Raw genomic sequence first — 21651 nt, 5'->3', positions numbered from 1 at the left:
AATCCTCTACTCATATGAACATGATTAGCTGCCAGTCAGCACCCATTTACAGTTCAATTCCAAACTTATCGAACCAACTTCTCATTCCCTGCCTTCATTTCCTAAACTTCTGCTCTTTGGAACAGTTTGCTCACATTGTCTTCCCAATGACTGTAACCTTCAGGTTTTCAAAATGCACATCAATGCATTGCTGTCATCCACCTCTCACTTACCCACACACACACACACACGACACTGTCATATCATAGGTCATGGGATCTCTTGTGAGTTTTATATATATATATATATATATATATATATATATAAGATATTCCAAAGGTCCTCTCTTTAATTTAAGGAAGAGTAAGGAAATCATTATCATCAAAGCTGACAAAAACAATGTAACAGTTATCATGGATATAGCTGTCAGAGATTTTGCCATTGCTTTTGGATGTATCCACTGTGGATACATCCAAAAGCTCTCTTAAACCACTACCTTATCTTCACCAATCACGAAGAGACCAATGATCTTTTATGTAATATACTCACCTGGCCTGCAGATTTAAATAAAAAACTAAAATTTTTGCAGTACTGAAAGTTCACAAGGCCAATGTTCAAGGCATATTGTTTCCTTGTTCACCAATGTTCCTATAGATGAAGCCATCCTAGAGCTTACTGACAATCTGTTCACATTGGATATCTCTTAGTTATTCAAATATTATTTCCACTCTAATTACATCAGATGGAATAAACAAATTTTCAAACAGCTTTCCAGCCTTTAAATGAGAAGTCTCCTGTCTCCACCATGTGCTGATTTACTTATGGAAAATCTTGAAACACATTTTCTTATGTCAACAAACCTTAAGCTTTCAGTTTGGTGGAGATATGCTGATGATATTTTCATCATCTGGAAACATAATACTGTTGATTTAAACAATTTTCTTTCCTCTATTAACTTATTCCACCAAAAATGCTTAGGGCTTTACACTTTGTGTATATATTTCAAGCCTACCCAGACCATTCATTACCTCAATTCATCTTAACCATTTTTCACAAAAACTGGGCATTATTTATATGCTTAAAAAAGGGCTGTTTTGAATCATATGAAGAGAAACTTAATGAAGAACTACAAATTCTGCTTCAACTTGTTTACAATGAATATTGAAAAAACTCATACAAAAACTGCTAGTCTCCAATCCTGCTCCACAGCAGAATCCTGATATTCTACAAGGATTCTTTCCATTCCTTACATTGATGGACTTTCTATCAAGATTGCTAGTCTCCTCAAAGTTCACAATATTGAGGTGGCTTATAAAGCTATTCTGAATATACAAAGTTTGCTTTACTCTCTTAAAGAGCACATCCCTTTCTATAAACATCCTGGGTACAAAATTTCATGATTTTGTGGCCTTTATTAGACCAGACTGTGAGAAGTTTGAAATATAAGACAGACAGAACATATTGGAAACATTGGCCACAACAGAAAAGGCAAACTGGTTTAGCTTATCATCCCCCATCCCCCCCCCTCCCACACACACACTCATCATGAGATTGACTGGAACAAGACCTCTATGTCTTACATAGAAGACACCCTCATCACTTATAAGCTGAAAGAATCTATTGTGATCATCTTTTAACATGACACACCATAAGAATCAGGGAAGGATCCTGTGTTATTTGGAAATTGCTTATCAGATGTTTTCATATGTCACACTCTAAATTTTCTGCCAACAATTTGCAAACAGTGCTCTTTGCTTGGTAATATTTGTTGGTGGTTTGCTGACTACTTTTTATTATTGTTTTTAACTCAGAAGAAGCCACTAAATTCGGTGGCAAAACTAGAAGGTTAATTCTGATTTTCAATAATTTATTCAACTGACTTCCTACCATACCAGCTTTGTTGATTCTGTTGTCTATTTCCATATTTAATTTACCATTTTCACTAAAAATCATGCCTAAGTAGCTGAAATGTTTTACTTGTTCCACAAGTTCTCCATTCACAATACACTTGACTTTTCAACGATTCTACCTATTTTCATTGTCTATGTCTTTTTATTGCTGACCATCATACTATATCTATTACAACAGTTATTCAGTTTAGTCAGGGAATCTTGCAAACTTGTAGTGGATTTATTTAGAAGTATAACATCATCCGCACAAAGCAAAGAACTGACATTAACATCTCCAATTCTGATATCATGTTTAATCCTTCATAATATGATCCATATAGATAATGAATAACAGAGGGGATAATATACATCCTTGTCTGACACCAGATTTAACATTAAACCATCTTCCTGTACTTCTTTCAATTCTAACTGCCGACTTACAACTCAAATACAGACTAAGTATTGCTTGATATAATGCCCCATTGACTCATATAACTGTAGCGTATCGAATAGCTTCTCTCTTGGCACCTTATCATATGCCTTTTCCAGATCGACAAAACTTAAATACAGATCTTTGTTATATTCCTATGCTTTCTCAATTATTTGTCGTAAAATGAAGATCTGATCCTGACAGCCTCTATTTGGCCTGAATCCAGCTTATTCCTCACCAAGCATTTCCTTCCCAATTCTTCTCAACCATTTCTGAAGTATACTGGCATAAATCTTGCCTGGAACACTCAGTAGAGAAATACTTCTTTAATTCTCACATTCAGTTTTATTTTCCTTTTTATAGATGGGTAGTATTAGAGCTCTACTCCAATCAGGAATTCGTCCCTCTGTCCAGTCCTTCTGAACTATGCAGTGCAGCCACTATAAGACTTTTATACCCCCATACTTCAGCATTTCTGGTCGAATATCATCTACTCCTGCTGCCTTTCCACATTTCAAGCCTTTGATGGCTTTTTCTACTTCAAGCATTGAGTGTATTCCTGACTGTATGCCTGTTGAGTGTTTTTTACTACTGTGCTGTCATTACTGCTTGTTTCATTTAGCAATTTCTCGAAGTAATTACTCCATACTTCAAGGATATCTTTTTCTCTCATTTTCATGTCACCTTTACCATCTCTAACTCCTTTTACAACACTCTTTCTTCTATTTCTAAGCTTCTTCAACAACCTCCAGAATATTTTGCCACCTTCTTGATATTTATTTTCTATGTTCTTGCCAAAGTCCTTCCATGACTTTTGTTTAGCTAGTTTTACACACTGTTTAGCTTTCTTACATTGTCTCTGTATTCTCTAAGAGCACAAACTGACTTTTTTGCCAGGAACTTTTGATATGCTTTCTTCTTTTCTTTCACTGCCTCTTTAACTTCTTGTTTCCACCATGGAGTTCTGATTTTCTATCCTTGCACACAACCTCAACACATACCTCTCTGTCTGAATCAGTCGGGGTTTTCGTCAAGGCTCGCTGTTGAATCTCCAAGGTTTGGTTCCTGTTCTCGAATTCTTTCATTTTTTCTTCAATAATCTTTGTGTATTTTAGTCTACAGTTCACATCTGAGAGCTGCTCAACTTTTATTTGCTTTAAAACTTTCTTACATGTTATTTTTTTTAATATGAAGTTCAATTTTATCCTGCTCAAGACTAAATAGTGATCACTTCCAATTTCAAATCCTCTGTACACCTTGGTGTCCTGCACCAGGGAGAAAACATCACTATCAACAATAACATAGTCAATGAGACTTTTCTTATTCCTTGCCTCTTCTCTCCATGTGAATTTGTGCACATTTTTATGTTGGAACATGGTGTTAGTAATAACCAGTCCATGTCCTGAGCAGAAATCCAACAGATATTTGCCATTATTATTAGCTTTGCTCTTTTCTTCAAATTTTCCAAAAATATTTTTGTGTCTGACAATCATTTCCTACTCTGCTATTTAGATCCCCAACAAGATCTCACCAGTTTTTGTCTTTTTTGTTTTAGTCACCCCTATTATGTTGATCTGGTATGTATCTAATTCCTCAGCTAGCTCCATTTCTTTGCCATTCAGGCTTCTTATGTTGATAGTACCGATCTTTAACTCTGGTGATGTTGAGTTGGGGTGTTTTTTCAGATTTGTTCCAGTAGCTGACTTTTTGCTGTTCACCCTGGTTACCTGGTGAAAACAACGTAGGCCTTGTTTAACCGGGCGATGCCCCAGCTGCCATGAAATTTTGTCATGTTGTACCATCATAAGAATACAATTTGGTCGGCTAAATGCCAAATTGCAAGCCCATCCTCGTTCGTTCAGTATCCAGGTAGATACCCAAGGGTGCATCACGAGAAAGTTAGAATTGGACATTAGGTTAGAAGCCCTAGTCAGTTCTCTGCATTCCTTTAAAGGCTATGTGGAGGTCTCCTCTCAGTTATACAGCTTTGACCTTTCTTTTAAATGTACTTCTTAAATAGCTGGAGATTCTGTTTATTGGGAAAAGAATATTGGTTTAGAGAAGACTTCCAAAGAACATTGGTAGGTGAAATGAAGGAAGAGAATGAGAAATTTCTGATATGTTCAGAGTTGAGCTGTGTGTGTGTGTGTGGATTTTGACAAGCAGCTATGTTCAAGACATGATTAGAAGAAAGCAGAGGAATGATGGTTTCCATCTCAGTTCATAGAAATAAGTATAGAAAAGGTGTGATGCAGAAACAGAACATCCATGGGAAAGCAGTTGGAGGGAATCATCAAGAGAACAGGATCATCTGTTAAGTGAATAGCTCACTTCTGGATACAGTCAAGCATGGGCAGTGGTTGTAATGCACCACACCAACTGTAAGAAGATTATTATAAAGTTGGGCAGATTTGGAATTTAGTTGAGCAGAAAAGCAGCATTGTGTAGAATTAAACTGAAGAGGCTGTGAACATGATATGTTTGTAGTAGTATAGACTAAATGCAGAAGTCTACTTAAGAAGCGAAAACTGATTTCGATGATTGATATGAGTGGCAGTGAATGTCTTGGCTTATGTGATATCATTAAAATTCACTAGATTATCCTCATCCCACTTGACAGTGGTAGAGGAGATATGGTATTTAGTTATCATTATTACATCATATCTCATGGCATGATTATTATTAGTATTACTACATGATAGGAACTCCAGGCAGTATGGCACTGCATGGAGTTCCTATCATGCTGCACAACCCACTACTTAATGCTCTGTTTACTACACACAACATCTACACAGTACACCATCAATAGTATTGTTGTCTGGCCAAATTTCTTATATTGCCAGGAGAAAATCCTGATTTTCTAGGAAAAAACATATAAAAGAAAAGGCCCATAAAAAGATTCCTTTCATTGTAAGGCATTGAAGCTTGAGTCATTTGAACACTTACAAGGGTTTTGTAAATAAAGAAGAAGAATGGGTACTGTCATCAAATAGTAGTTATCAACGAGCTGTGAGTAGGGTTGGCTGTTATGAGATCTGATGAGAGGAAACCATTCCACCATGACACTGTGAACAAGTAGTAAGGAGTGGGCAAATCCCAAAAGGATAGGAGAGGGACCACAGGATGGTAGCTTGGAAAGAGTGCTGCAATGCCAAGCTCAACTGAATGAATGCCTTAGAAGTATAAACAGCAATTGCAAGTTTCTCCAAACTTTTCTATGGCCTGCCTCCAAGGTGGGTAAAGTGTGCAGAATCCATAGAGATCATTAATTGGTGATCTGTTAATGACCTTTAGTAGTTATCTGTTAATGACCTTTTCTGTTATTTTTGAGAATACTGAAGTTAGAGGTTTGATGGCTGACTTTTGAAATTTTTGAAATTTCAAAAGTCAGCCATCTCCCATTTTTGAAACAGTCTGGATAAAAGTTTGCTTCCATGCTGTTGGACAGATATGGAATGGTTGTTAATTCTAGGGCACAAGCTTTTAGTACAGCTTAACTTATTGGTCCTTGTTGAGAGGCTTATACGCTGGTTAGACATGATAACTAATATTTAAGGACTTGACAGCGTATACTGGAAATATAGATTAAATAAACTTTAATATACACTTTCCGATATTTCGGCGAACGTCACGTTGCCATCTTCTTGGGAACTTACTAAAAAGACACGTGCACACAAGTACTAATAACAGCAAATGAGACTGAAGCTAGGAAGCTAGCGTTTTCCTAAAGTCCTGATGGTGCCCCCTGGCGGGCTATATTGGTAGTTCTTGGCCTTTGGGCTGAAGTTCTTCTGATAAAAGTTTCCCAAATTTGGGGCAGTTTCATGCATCCAAATTTGTTGAGGTTTGGCATGTTCCTAAGGGCCGAGGCTGATTCCACGAATAGTCTTTCATACTTGAACTTGCTGCGGTGTATTACTGTGGCTTTCTTCCATCTTAATCTGTGGCGAGTATCCAGAGCATGGTCTGCAAGCCCAGAGTGGCTGTACTGGTGAAATCGGATGTAATCCTTGTGTTCTGAGATTCTGATATTTGCTGTCCTGCCTGTTTGGCCAAAGTAGGACAGTTTACAGCTGCAAAGGACCTGGTATACACCAGGTAGATCTAGGGGAAGTGGTTGGTCTTTGGTGGAGCGGATAAGGGATGCCAGTTTTCTGTGTGGTTTGTAACAAGTGGTCAAGTCATGTTTTTTTAAGATTTTATTGATTTTTTCCGAGGTGCCTCTGATGTAGGGAATAGTGATGGATTTAGAGTAATCTTTTTTGTGAAGGGGAGGGGGTGGTGGGTTGTGGATAACTGGGTTAAGTATTTTTTGGAGGGGATAGCCGTTGGCTGAGAAAGTGTCACGGGTGTGATTTAGTTCAGTGGTTAGGGCTTGATCATTAGAACAGATTATTTTTGCCCTGTTGAATAATGTTTTAATAACTCCATATTGTTGTGAGGGGGGGGGGATTGTTGGTGAATGTATCTGCCTGTATGGGTGGGTTTTCTATAAACTGAGAAAACCAAGGTTCCATCAGGTTGGCGGGTGATAGTGTGTCTGGGAAGGGGAGGTTATTGTTTTCTTCTTTTTCCAGGGTGTTGGTTGTTCAAGTGTGTTAGGAAGGAGAGGAGTGAATCCGGGCCATGTGGCCAAATAGCGAAAACATCATCAACGTAGCGAAGCCATATGGTAGGTTTTTGTGGGGCTGAGTTTAAGGCTTTCTCTTCAAACATCTCCATGAAGAAGTTGGCCAAGGGTGGGGAGAGTGGTGAACCCATGGCTGTCCCCTCTATCTGTTTGTAGAATTTTTCCTGCCAAACGAAATAGCCTGAGTTCATTGTAAACTGAAATAGGGCTGAGATATCGGGAGGAAATTTAGCTTGGATTAGCTCTAAGGTTTCTTTGAGGGGGACATTCGTGAATAGGGAGGAGACATCAAAACTGACCATTATGTCATTATGTTGGAGTGTAAGGTTTTCTATACTGGCTTTGAAGTGGGCTGAGTTTTTTATGTGTGATGGTGTATTGCCAGTATAGTGTGAGAGCGCTTTGGCTAAATGCTTGGCTAGTTTGTAAGTGGGGGAATCAATGCCATCCACTATGGGACGTAATGGCACATTTTCTTTGTGTATTTTTGGGAGCCCATATATGCGGGGGGGTCTAGAGTTATAGGGTTTTTGTCTGTTGGTAATCTCCACAGGCCAAGAAGTGACCTTCTTAAGGAGCCTATGGAGTTTTCTAATTTGTGAGTTGGTGGGATTGTAATCAATGGGGAGGTAAGTGGAACGATCTAGTAATAAAGCCTTGAGCTTACCTGTGTAATCTTTAAGATTGAGTACCACAGTGGCGTTCACCTTATCCGCTTTGGTGATCACTATTTTTTTGTTTCTCTTCAATTCTTGTAGTGCCTTGTATTCACTGTGAATACAGTGAATACAAGGCACTACAAGAATTGAATTCACAGTAAATACATTCACAGTGAATACAAGGCACTACAAGAATTGAAGAGAAACAAAAAAATAGTGATCACCAAAGCGGATACAAAAAACAAAAAACTTGGGCCATTGAATTTATGCTGAATTTTTGTCTCAGATTGCTTTGGCATATACAGGAGACAAGGTTGAGATGGTTTGGTCATGTGATGAGGGAAGATGGATATATTGGAAGAAAGGTCATGCAGATGGATGTGCAGGGGAGGAGAAAATGCAGGCGGCCAAAGAAGAGATGGAGGGAGCTGGTCGAAAAGGACTTGAGGATGAAGAACTTGGATGTGGTTACAGCCCTTGTAGAGGAGACTCACCACAAACAGTGACCCTACTTAACTGGGACAAGCTGCAGAAGAAGAAGATGATTGCTTTGGCACATATTTTGGAGAACCAGTTTGAATACAGCTTAGGGATTTTGAATGGAGAATAAAGATACTCCTATTAAATAACTGAAATTATTCTTAAAAGTCAGTTATTTAATAGGAGCAACTGCATGGATCAGGAGAGCTGAAGCAATATTTTGATCACAGAAAAGAGGCTTAGAAATCCAAATATTATCCCAATTGGCACCATTATAACTATAGAAGGATAATCTATAGAAAGAGAAACATGGACAAGGTTGTTAAAGTTTGGGATGTGCTGAATATTCTGTATTAAGCTGATTTGACATGTCCTTCAAATATTCAGCTTCAGCAAATCAGCAGAAAGATTCAGTATTTGGTCAGCCAACACAGAAAAATTCCTGTTACATGCACCATAACAAACTCGGTGAATCAGTAAAGGCTTTCGCTTATTCCTATGCAACTCAAACAAAGGCTTATTGTGTTTGCTAATAGGCATTTTGATGTTTTTATTTTGGTTTATATTATGAAGTATTGAAATTTGTCTTAAAATATTGTAAAAGAGTAGTTTTGGCCATGAATAATAATAATAAAAAAGGGAAATATTTAGAAGTTTTATGATTTATATAAAGATTCAAAATTTGCAAAATGCAAAACACACAAAAAACAAAATATGTGGGTGATACAGGAAAAACAAAGTACACATCTATGATTTATCATGTAAAAATGCAAGCAGCAATGAATTTGATACAAATGAAACTGAAATATCAAACCAGTCTGCATGAAAGTAAGCGGTCAGAATCTAAAGTAAATCTACTAAAATTACAAAAGTTATTTGAGATTAAGGAATAATCTTAAAGGATGTAGATGACAAATGCAAATGAAAAATTACAATGTTTGTGAAAAATGAGAGATAAATTCATGTAAAAGTTGTTAAATAAATTATATTTTTGAGAAAAAAAATACGAGACATTATTTTCATACCGTCCTTTGTATTTAATTATTTTATTGTTTTTCACCATAAGTGACTTAACATGTAACAAAATTATTTACTTTTAAATTGTGTATCTGTCAGTGTGTTGTTTTACTTTGCTCTACACTTTTGTACTACTATTGATTTCTTTGTTACAAAACTTGTATGTTTATTATAAGCTTATCAGATAGGCCATAGATGCATGTTCAGAAAGTAAGGTCTGTTGAGAATTTACCATCAAACAAGATATGGGAGAGGGGGTCACGTGTGCATGTTAGTGTATAGTGACTCATTAGCTAGCTGTTGACCATTTTACTTTCATTCCATTATCGATTATTGTCTTTCTATGAATAATTTAAGTGCTGTGATTAAAAAAAATCCTGCAAGGTTCGTGATGTGATACAGATTTTGTTGGCAGAAAGCAATAGTGCTGCAAAAATTCACTGACTGTGTGAGGTTTACAGGTCTGATGTAATGAGTGACAGTAAGGTTAGGCAATGATGTTTGTTTGAAGAAGCACACAATAATGTTCACAATATAGCACAGTGGTTGGCCAAGTGTGGTAGCAGACAATTTGGTGGAAAGAGAGAATGTGAAAATTAATTGTTTCCTCGCTGAAGAAAATTAACAAGCAGGATCACTTTTCAGTCCCAGAAGATAATGACCATCATATTTTTGACTGACTGTGTCTGTTTGAAATTTTTTGCTTTTGGAGATGATGAATAGTGCCACTTCATTGATTATTGTTTTGCCTTGACGTTTGTGTATGAAATCCACATTTCATCATCAGTCCCGATACAAGAAAAAAGTTTCATTTTCGTGATGCTCCAAAAATGATGAATTGATTTCGTTCCAACATTTTTGAATGAAATCAGTTTGCTGTTTAGGCACATCAGTTAGCATTTTTGGGACCCATTTGGCACACAATTTCTTACAATCCAGCTTTCCTGTTACAATTTCATGAATAGCTGGTCGTGAAACCTTGGGAATTCAAAAGAAAGTTCTGTGATTGTGAAACGGTGATTCTCATGAATTTTCGTGTTCACTCTTTCTTCCAAATCACCTGTGACACACTTGGCTGGCTACTGCACTCTTCATTATGAACATTTTTTTTTTAATCACAGCACTCATAAATTATTCATAGAAGCCAACAAACAATAACGGAATGAAAGTAAAATGGTCAACAGCTAGCTAATGAGTCAATCAATGTTACCCAAGCATGCACGACCCCCCTCCCATATGTTATTTGGTGGTAAATTCGGAACAGACCTTACTTTCTAGATGTAGATCATACATATGTGCACATGTAAATAAATAATTGATCTTTCCCTCCTAACCAGCATACTTTTTTTTTTTTTTTTTTTTTTTTTTTTTTTTTTTTTTCAGGCTCATATTAATATAGACAATGTGGAAGGCCTTGAAGATGTGGATCACTGTATAATATTTTTCAACCAAGCTGTTATTTTGTATCATCTTCATCAGCATTATAGTGCCATTGCTATTCTGGACAAGGTATTCCAGTTTATCGAACCTCTTGGTAGGTGGTATATACCATTTTTAAATATTTCATATGCTAAAACAAATGTGTAATAATGAATGTCTGCTTTTTACTTTACACACACATATACACACAAATGGCATTATTAACTTATAATTCTGTTTTCCTGTCAATATGTACCCTTATAGCAATTTTCTCAGCCCTGAATCTTCATGAAAGTCATACCACCAGAGGACAGCTAGATTTTTAAAAAAGTTTAATATCCCTGAAATGTAGTGTAAGAGCATCAGTACACATACATCATCATCAAATTCCTACCATGTACCCTCAAAGGTACGTGGTAGGAATTTGCCTCAAGGGGTATACAGGATATGATAGTACTACATGAAAACTTTGCATCATTACTAACTTACAATTTTCCTAAAAAATCAGTCTGTTACTTATCAAGACCAACATTATCAGATCTTATATTTCTATCTTTTAAGGCACTTTTTACTGTATCAATCCACCTATATCTCAGTCTTCCTCTGGGTCATTTTCCTGCCAACCTGGCAGAGAACACTTGTTTTGGTAATCTTTCCTTGCCCATTCTGTTTAAATAACCATACCACCTGAGATTAGCTCTGTTAATGCATTCCTGAATGCTAACAAGGTCAAGTTCTTTCCTAATATCCTTGTATTTAATATGATATTGCCATTGATGCATTCTTTTTGTGCCCCTAATCTTTCTCAGGACTCTCATATCTGCTGTCTCTAGTCTTTGGTCAAGTGTTTTACTTCTGACCCAGCTCTCAGATCCATAAGTTAAAACTGGTTTGAACAGTCTTGTATACAGCTAATTTAGTGTTCCGACTAATTTCTCTCTTATTCTATATGAATTTATTCAGTTGACTTCCTACCATGCCAGCTTTGTTGATTCTGTTGACTATTTCCATATTTAATTTACCATTTTCACTGAAAATCGTGTCTAAGTAGTTGATATTTTCAATGCTTCTGCCTATTTTCATTGTGTTGTTATTGCAGACCATCATACCATATATCTATTACAACAATTATTCGTTTTAGTCAGGGAATCTTGCAGACTTGTAGCGGATTTATTTAGACGTATAACATCATCTGCATAAAGCAAAGAGCTGAGATTAACACCTCCAATTTTGATATCAGTTTAATACCACTTTAGTTCATAACGTAATCCATATAAATAATGAATAAGAGAGGGGATAATGTGCATCCTTGTCAGACACCAGATTTAACATTAAAACATCTTCCTGTACTTCCTTCAATTCTAACTGCTGACTTACAACTCAAATAAAGACTAAGTATTGCTTGATATAATACCCCATTGACACCATATAACTGTAGCGTATTGAATAGCTTCTCTCTTGGCACCCTGTCATATGCCTTTTCCAAATCGACAAAACTTAAACAGATCTTTGTTATATTACCATGCTTTCTCGACTATTTGTCGTAAAGTGAAGATCTGATCCTGACAGCCTCTATTTGGCCTGAATCCAGCTTGTTCTTCACCAAGCTTTTCTTCCACAATTCTTCTCAACCTTTTCTCAAGTATACTTGCATAGATCTTGCCAGGAACACTCAGTAGGGAAATACCTCTGTAATTCTCACATTCAGTTTTATTTCCCTTTTTATATATGGGTACTATGAGAGCTCTACTCTAATCATTGGGAATTCGTCCCTCTGTCCAGGCTTTCTGAACTATGCTGTGCAGCCACTGTAAGACTTTTATACCACCATACTTCAGCATTCCTGGTCGAATATCATCTACTCCTGCTGCCTTTCCACATTTCGAGCCTTTGATGGCTTTTTCTACTTCAAGTATGCATATGTATTCATGACTGCATGCCTGGTCAGAGTTTTTTTATCACTGTGCTGTCATCACTGCTTGTTTCATTTAGCAGTTTTTCAAAGTAATTACTCCATACTTCAAGGATATCTCTTTCTCCTGTTTTCATGTCACCTTTATCATCTCTAACTCCTTTTACAGCACTCTTCCCTCCATTTCTAAGCTTCTTCAACAACCTCCAGAATATTTTGCCACCTTCTTGATATTTATTTTCTATATTCTTGCCAAAGTCCTCCCATGACTTTTGTTTAGCTAGTTTTACACACTGTTTTGCTTTCTTACATTTGTCTCTGTATTCTGTAAGAGTTAAAGCTGACTTATTTGCCAGGAACTTTTGATATGCTTTCTTCTTTTCCTTCACTGCCTCTTGAACTTCCAGTGTCCACAATCTGAGTTCTTTTATCCTTTTATTTTTTTTATCCTTGCACACAACCTCACCACATGCCTCTCTGGCAGAATCAATCAATGTTTTCTTCAGAGTTTGCCACTGAATCTCCAAGGTTTGTTCCTGTTCTCAAACTCTTTCATTTTTTCTTCAATAATCTTTGTGTATTTTAGTCTACAGTTCACATCTGAGAGCTGCTCAACTTTTATTCGCTTTAAAACTTTCTTACATGTTATTCTTTTCAATATGAAATTCAATTTTATCCTGCTCAAGACTAAATAGGATCACTTCCAATTTCAAATCCTCTGTACACTCTGGTGTCCTGCACCAGGGAGAAAACATCATTATCAACAATAACATAGTCAATGAGACTTTTCTTATTCCTAGCCTCTTCTCTACATGTGAATTTGTGCATATTTTTATGTTGGAACATGGTGTTAGTAATAACCAGTCCATGTCCTGAGCAGAAATCCAACAGATATTTGCCATTATTATTAGCTTTGCTCTTTTCTCCAAATTTTCCCAAAATATTTTTGTATGTCTGACAATAATTTCTACTCTGCTATTTAGATCCCCAACAAGGATCAACTTTTCCTTTTTCATTGTGTCAGTTGCTTTTTCTAAAGCGTCAAAAAATTCCACCACTCCTACCTTAGTAGAACCTTTTGTGGGACCATTGGCACAAATAAGTCTCATTGTCCAGTTCCCCATTCTCATATTTGCCCACATTACTCTACTTGAGACTGACTGCCATTCAAGAAGATTAGCCTCGTATTTTGTGTTGAATACTATGGCTACTCCTTCTTTTCCTTGATTGTCATCGCCTGAACATAACCTTTTGTATTTATTGCTCAGAAAGATCTCAACAGTTTTGGTCTTTTTTGTTTCACTTACCCCTATTATGTAGATCTGGTACTTGTCTAATTCCTCAGCTAGCTCCATTTCTTTGCCATTCAGGCTTCTTACGTTGATAGTACCGATCTTTAACCCTGGTGATGTTGAGTTGGGGTTTGTTTTCAGATTTGTTCCAGTAGCTGACTTTTCGCTGTTCGCCCTGGTTCCCTGGTGAAAACAACAGGGGCCTTGTTTAACCGGGCAACGCCCCAGCCGGCATAAAATTTTGTCAAGTTGTACCATCATTTTTTATTTTGGTTTAACCAATAAGAATACAATTTGGTCGGCTAAATCCCAAATTGCCAGCCCATCCTCGTTGTTCAGTATCAAAGTAGATACTCAACAGGGTGCACCACGAGAAGGTGAGGATTGGACATTAGGTCAGAAGCCCTGGTCGGTTCTCTGCATTCCTTTAAAGGCTATGTGGATGTCTCCTCTCAGTTATTCAGCTTTGACCCTTAAGCACCCCTGAGAAACAGTCAGGGATACATATCCATACTTGAAGTGTTTTTTTTATTACTCTGTTTCATTTAGCAATTTTTCAAAGTAATTACTCCATACTTCAAGGATATCTTTTTCTCCAGTTTTCATGTCACCGTTATCATCTCTAATTCCTTTCACAACACTCTTTCCTCCATTTCTGAGCTTCTTCAACAACCTCCAGAATATCTTGCCACCTTCCTGATATTTATTTTCTATGTTCCTGCCAAAATCTTCCCATGACTTTGTTTAGCTAGTTTTACGCAGTTTTTAGCTTTCTTACATTTGTCTCTGTATTCTCTAAGAGCACTAGCTGACTTATTTGATATCCTGGAAGTTTATTTTTCAATTGGTTAGAATATAATAAATTTAGTTTAATCCTTTATCCAAGTGTGAGCAAACAAAGTTTGCTTCTGAAAATATCTTCAGGACTGAATATGGTGTTGTAATACCTTAACGGGGTGAGGTAGTACAACACCATATTCATTCCTGAAGATATTTTCAGGTGCAAACTTTGTTTGCTCACACTTAGATAAAGGATTAAACTAAATTTATTATTTATTTGATGTGCAATCTCACCACATGCATCTCTGGCAGAATCAATCTGGGTTTTCTGGGCTTGCCACTGAATCTCCATGATTTGGTTCCTGTTCTCAAATTGTTTTATTTTTTCTTCAATAATCTTTGTGTATTTTAGTCTACAGTTCACATCTGAGAGCTGCTCAACTTTTATTCGCTTTAAAACTTTCTTACATGTTATTCTTTTCAATATGAAATTCAATTTTATCCTGCTCAAGACTAAATAGGATCACTTCCAATTTCAAATCCTCTGTACACTCTGGTGTCCTGCACCAGGGAGAAAACATCATTATCAACAATAACATAGTCAATGAGACTTTTCTTATTCCTAGCCTCTTCTCTACATGTGAATTTGTGCATATTTTTATGTTGGAACATGGTGTTAGTAATAACCAGTCCATGTCCTGAGCAGAAATCCAACAGATATTTGCCATTATTATTAGCTTTGCTCTTTTCTCCAAATTTTCCCAAAATATTTTTGTATGTCTGACAATAATTTCTACTCTGCTATTTAGATCCCCAACAAGGATCAACTTTTCCTTTTTCATTGTGTCAGTTGCTTTTTCTAAAGCGTCAAAAAATTCCACCACTCCTACCTTAGTAGAACCTTTTGTGGGACCATTGGCACAAATAAGTCTCATTGTCCAGTTCCCCATTCTCATATTTGCCCACATTACTCTACTTGAGACTGACTGCCATTCAAGAAGATTAGCCTCGTATTTTGTGTTGAATACTATGGCTACTCCTTCTTTTCCTTGATTGTCATCGCCTGAACATAACCTTTTGTATTTATTGCTCAGAAAGATCTCAACAGTTTTGGTCTTTTTTGTTTCACTTACCCCTATTATGTAGATCTGGTACTTGTCTAATTCCTCAGCTAGCTCCATTTCTTTGCCATTCAGGCTTCTTACGTTGATAGTACCGATCTTTAACCCTGGTGATGTTGAGTTGGGGTTTGTTTTCAGATTTGTTCCAGTAGCTGACTTTTCGCTGTTCGCCCTGGTTCCCTGGTGAAAACAACAGGGGCCTTGTTTAACCGGGCAACGCCCCAGCCGGCATAAAATTTTGTCAAGTTGTACCATCATTTTTTATTTTGGTTTAACCAATAAGAATACAATTTGGTCGGCTAAATCCCAAATTGCCAGCCCATCCTCGTTGTTCAGTATCAAAGTAGATACTCAACAGGGTGCACCACGAGAAGGTGAGGATTGGACATTAGGTCAGAAGCCCTGGTCGGTTCTCTGCATTCCTTTAAAGGCTATGTGGATGTCTCCTCTCAGTTATTCAGCTTTGACCCTTAAGCACCCCTGAGAAACAGTCAGGGATACATATCCATACTTGAAGTGTTTTTTTTATTACTCTGTTTCATTTAGCAATTTTTCAAAGTAATTACTCCATACTTCAAGGATATCTTTTTCTCCAGTTTTCATGTCACCGTTATCATCTCTAATTCCTTTCACAACACTCTTTCCTCCATTTCTGAGCTTCTTCAACAACCTCCAGAATATCTTGCCACCTTCCTGATATTTATTTTCTATGTTCCTGCCAAAATCTTCCCATGACTTTGTTTAGCTAGTTTTACGCAGTTTTTAGCTTTCTTACATTTGTCTCTGTATTCTCTAAGAGCACTAGCTGACTTATTTGATATCCTGGAAGTTTATTTTTCAATTGGTTAGAATATAATAAATTTAGTTTAATCCTTTATCCAAGTGTGAGCAAACAAAGTTTGCTTCTGAAAATATCTTCAGGACTGAATATGGTGTTGTAATACCTTAACGGGGTGAGGTAGTACAACACCATATTCATTCCTGAAGATATTTTCAGGTGCAAACTTTGTTTGCTCACACTTAGATAAAGGATTAAACTAAATTTATTATTTATTTGATGTGCAATCTCACCACATGCATCTCTGGCTGAATCAATCTGGGTTTTCTGGGCTTGCCACTGAATCTCCATGATTTGGTTCCTGTTCTCAAATTGTTTTATTTTTTCTTCAATAATCTTTGTGTATTTTAGTCTACAGTTCACATCTGAGAGCTGCTCAACTTTTATTTGCTTTAAAACTTCTTACGTGTTCTTCTTTTCAAAATGAAATTCAATTTTATCCTGCTTAAGACTAAATAGTGATTCCTTCCAATTTCAAATCCTCTGTATACTCTGGTGTCCTGCACCAGGGAGAATACATCACTATTGACAATAACATAGTCAGTGAGACTTTTCTTATTCCTTGCCTCTTCTCTCCATGTGAATTTGTGCACATTTTTATGTTGGAACACGGTGTTAATAATAACCAGTCCTTGTCCTGAGTAGAAATCCAACAGGTATTTGTCATTTTTATTAGCTTTGCTCTTTTCTCCAAATTTTCCCAAAATATTTTAGTATGTCTGACAATCATTTCCTATTCTGGTATTTAGATCCCCAACAAGGACCAGCTTTTCCTTTTTCATTGTGCCAGTTGCTTTCTGTAAAGCCTCAAAAAATTCCTCCACTCCTACCCTAGTAGAACATTCTGTGGGACCATAGCCACAAATAAGTCTCATTGTCCAGTTCCCCATTACTCGTATTTGCTCACCTCACTCTACTGGAGACTACACCTACCTGTTCGTTTTAAATGCTTCTATTTGGAATTGGTTACTACTTGTATAAGAAACAGTATGATAATGTCAAATAAAAATGAAACCCCTGAAAAGTGATATATGGAGGTGTTGTTGATATTAAAGTGATTTGAGATATCATACACAATATCATATGCATACATTGTTTCCTAAATGTGTTAAGAAATGACTTTCAACAGTGTGTGTGTGTGTGTGTGTGTGTGTGTGTGTGTGTGTGTGTGTGTGTGTGTGTGTGTGTGTGTGTGTGTAAATAATTGACTTTTTGGTATCTTATGTTCTTTTACTTTTTGTGTGTATTATAACATTAAATCCAGATATTTATTTTAAAAAAATATGCATTTCTTAATATAGTAATGCACTATTATAAACATTCACAGAACCTGATGTCCCACATTTTCAACATTTGTTAAGTACGGTTCCATTCATATTAAGATAATGTGGTATGGTCTCAAAACTTCCCTTAAATAGGTGTTCATGGCTAATTTAAATATTATGCTAAGCTATTTTGTACTTGTGAGTGCTAATGTATTGAATGAATACTTGAATGGTTTGTTGCATTAAGGTGATGAAGAACTGCATTCTCCCTCTGAATCCTGGATACTTATTCTAAAAAACCAGATAAATATGGAATTGAAATTTTTTTTTTTCATAGTTGCAGGTTGATTAAAATGATGTATAGTTATCTGCAATTCTTTGGATAACTTTTAGATGTGGATTTTAGATTTGGATAACTTTTTGTATCATAGATTTGATTGTGCCACCATCTTCTTGCTGTAAAGCTTGTAGCATAAAGTATTGACTCTTTCTACTTTTCACAATGTCACATTTATTATTATTTTAGTAACCTCCTTGGAGTCAATAGACTCATCTTGGGAGACCCAATCAACCAGCAATCTGTCTATCATAATGAACTTTGAAGTTATTTATCACATTGCACTCTGGCAGTTCATTCCACTCGCCAACAATTCTCCACTTAAAAAATCTATTTGCACACTTCTTCACCACATCTTTATATAACTTACATGGATGGCCTCTCATTCTTCCCATCTTAACATCCACTTTTTTTTTATAATTACTTCTGTATTAATCCGATAGAATCTCTTAACTAACTTGAAGGTTTTTATCATATCTCCTCTTTTTCTCCTATTACCAGCTTCTTTAATCTACATTCTCTCAAACACACTTCATAACCAGCACTGCAGAGTCATGATATCATGTCATTTGTCTTTGGATCCTCTCTAGTGTTTCCACATCACAAGGAAAACTAGGTGACCAAACTTGAGCACAGTAGTCCATGTGTAGTCTGGCCAATGCCTTATATAGAGGCAACACCACCATCTCCTACCTATCAATACACTTTTTATCATAGTAGCAGTATGATGTGCAGTTGTTGCAAAACACTTGTATTGCACCCTCAAAACTTCAGTCCACTGTCCACCATCACTCCAAGATCATGAATCTCATCCACTTCCTGAAGTACAGCTCCACTAATTCAGTACATAGTCTTATATCTCTGTATCCCAAAGTGTAACACCTTGCATTTATTAATATTAAAACTGAAACCCCACTCATGTGTGTGTGTGTTTGGGGGAAAGTTACCAACTTATTGGAGAGCATGGTCATACATTTTAATATAAAATAGCAGTAAATGTATTTTTCAAATATGCGGTGATTTCTTCATTGTACTACAAGAATATACCAGATGATAATAGTAAAGGGAAAAAAATGTAATTTTTTTTTCACTGAGTGATTGTTTCATAACAGTGTGTTATTTACAGTGTTCATTCTTTGTTTGTTTTTTCAAAAGAAAGCACAATTTTTTCTTGCTATTTTTGCCACCTGAACATTGGAAATATGACCTCTTGACTTAGAAGAGTGAACTGTGTTACTTGTAATTTCCTCTATTAGGAAATTCCAGTAAAGATATTAGTTGTGTCCAAGAGATATTCACTTTGGAAAATGTGTTACTGAAAATATTGTTGAAATTATTTTTGCATTAATTTCCCAAGCTGGAGTTAGACAATTATTTTAAAATGTTTTTAAGTAAAGATGCTATCAGGCAACATATATTGACATAAATATGATTTGAACTTTTTCTTTGTTTCCCCTGCATTATTTCGATATATGGAAATATTTATGTTATGTTGTTACGCTTACAGATTTAGATGCACTGCTGTTGTTTGTAAACAACTCCTGCATTTTCTTCTTCTTTCTCATCCATCAGATGACTGTACAAATCTTTGCTATCTGGTTCTATTCTGACTATTTCTGTCATCTTTCTGAAGCTTGATAATTGTGACTTTTCCTTCAAAGACTGTAGCCCAGTTTCTTTTGGTCTACCTCTTGATCATCTTCCTCCAATGATTCCATTCAGGACTATATTCGGTAATCTTTGAAAGGGCATTCTCTGCAGGTATCCAAACCATCTTAATTGCTGCTTAAGAATTATATTATGATATCTTCTGTATCACAGTATAATTCATGTTTGACTTGCTCATTTGTTTTGTGTTCTGACTAGTGAGTCTTATTTTTCTTTAGCATTTCATTTTGAATGCTCTGATTTTCTCTCTTTCTTTCTGATTGAGTGTCCAAGTCTCAGCTCCATATGTTGCTGTAGATATAATAATGGTTTTATAGAGTTAGTTTGAGGCTAGAGTCTCTGTAGCTCAGTCGGTATAGACAAAGCCCTTTGGTCAGAAAAGCCTGGGTTCGATTCCCGTCTGTATTGTAAGGAACCTTTATCTGGTCTCTTTCCGTGAAAGGTGAGTTAACCAGTCTCATATGGAGATAGGGGTGTTTTTCACCCAGAAACTTTTTGCCAGAAAGTACTTGCTGTCTATTTTTGGGAAGTAAAGGTGTCATTTATCAAGATTATGTGATGAAACAGGCAATGTTACATTCACAAAGTTGTAACAATGAAATAATCATGTTCATGCCAACGAATAGATTGCTTTAATAACATAATGCTAGGCCACATACAAGCAAAGTCACTTGAGCAGCCATCACTGAGATCCTATTTGAAATTGTGAATATCTTCCCTTCTGGCTGAATCAGTGGATGATATCACTACTCCAATTCAGAAACCTCGACATAGCCTTTAAAATATCCAGGTGTTTATTGACTAAGAATCACTGGATCAGATCACGAATATATCTGGAAAACCTTGACATTGCACTTATCCAGCTGATTACCAACTAACTTGTGTTTCTAGTATTTCCTAAATCAAAAAATACATCCCATTTTGAAAATAATGAATATGTCAATGAAGGTGAGAAAAATGGTTCCAAAAATAATTGAAGAGCTTCACTAGAAAAGCTTTTAAACTTTTAACATGTTGAGAAAATGTGTAGGAGAAGAAATTGTGTTGTGAAGTAATAAATGAAAATAAACAGACTTCAAGTGATCTTTTTCTTTTTATTTTACTGAACCTATCAGTTATGAATGAGAGTTTGTCACATTTCTTGTAAAACATCTTTTTGTATACTGAAATATTATAAATACTAGATTACTTAAACATCTGTATGTTAAGTGGTGGTAAAGCTTGCTATTGTAAGACTTTAAAACTGTTCTGTTCTGTAATCCTTTATTTTCTCATTTAGTAGCGTAGTGGGTAAACAGCTGAGAGATGGCATGCACAGAGATAAAGATTCTTGGCAATCATGTAAAAGCTAGAACTGACAAAAATTTTTTGGCAATGATTTTTCTTTCCTTTGAATCCTTACAGGGTTATTTTAAGTAAGCAGTGAATAAGTGTGGTATGTTCATAGCATTATGCTACTATTAGCTCTCTTTCATAAAGAAACCTAAAAATGTTCTTATAATTAAAATAATGCATTTCTAATAGGAATATGAATTACATGAAAAAAAAACAAAATTTAGTTGTTAAATAGATTATTTTTTGAATTTTAGTTGGCAGTAGACCCTTGCTTTTATGATCTAATTGGTTCCTGGGAAGTTGTCATTAAGTAATCCATTATAAATTGAATCTCCCATAGACTCAGTGTCGTGAATGGAGTTATGTTCCTGAAAATACAGTTTGAACTCTAATATAATCTAACATAAATTTTGTGTATATTATTTCTGGGAAAACTCCCATGTTACTCCTCTTTATAAACTATTATGATTACAGCTATTTTGCCTGCTTCAGTTTAGGAGTACCCCTGTTTAAATGTCATTGGTTATTTACTCATGGATTCTTAGGGCATTATGAGTGTAGATGTACTAAAAAGTATATGTAGCCTAAGGAATAGAAAAT

General features: G+C 36.0%; 1 protein-coding gene across 4 annotated transcripts in view; it reads left to right on the top strand.

Annotated features, from left to right (window-relative positions):
* Positions 1–21651, top strand: part of Not10 (CCR4-NOT transcription complex subunit 10) — a 155091-nt gene that overhangs the window by 6748 nt on the left and 126692 nt on the right. For all 4 annotated transcript variants that reach the window (XM_090407829.1, XM_090407830.1, XM_090407827.1 and 1 more), the window contains exon 3: positions 10468–10618. In XM_090407829.1, coding sequence (XP_090263955.1) covers positions 10468–10618 — 151 coding nt within the window. The remainder of the gene's footprint in view (positions 1–10467; positions 10619–21651) is intronic.

The sequence above is a fragment of the Typopeltis vanoorti genome, chromosome 18 (genome assembly GCF_054136105.1).
Source record: "Typopeltis vanoorti isolate ZY-2024b chromosome 18, IOZ_Tvanoo_1.0, whole genome shotgun sequence".
Taxonomy (NCBI): domain Eukaryota; kingdom Metazoa; phylum Arthropoda; class Arachnida; order Uropygi; family Thelyphonidae; genus Typopeltis; species Typopeltis vanoorti.
The sequence above is the reverse complement of the archived record's forward strand: the minus strand, read 5'-3'. Positions and strand labels throughout refer to the sequence as shown.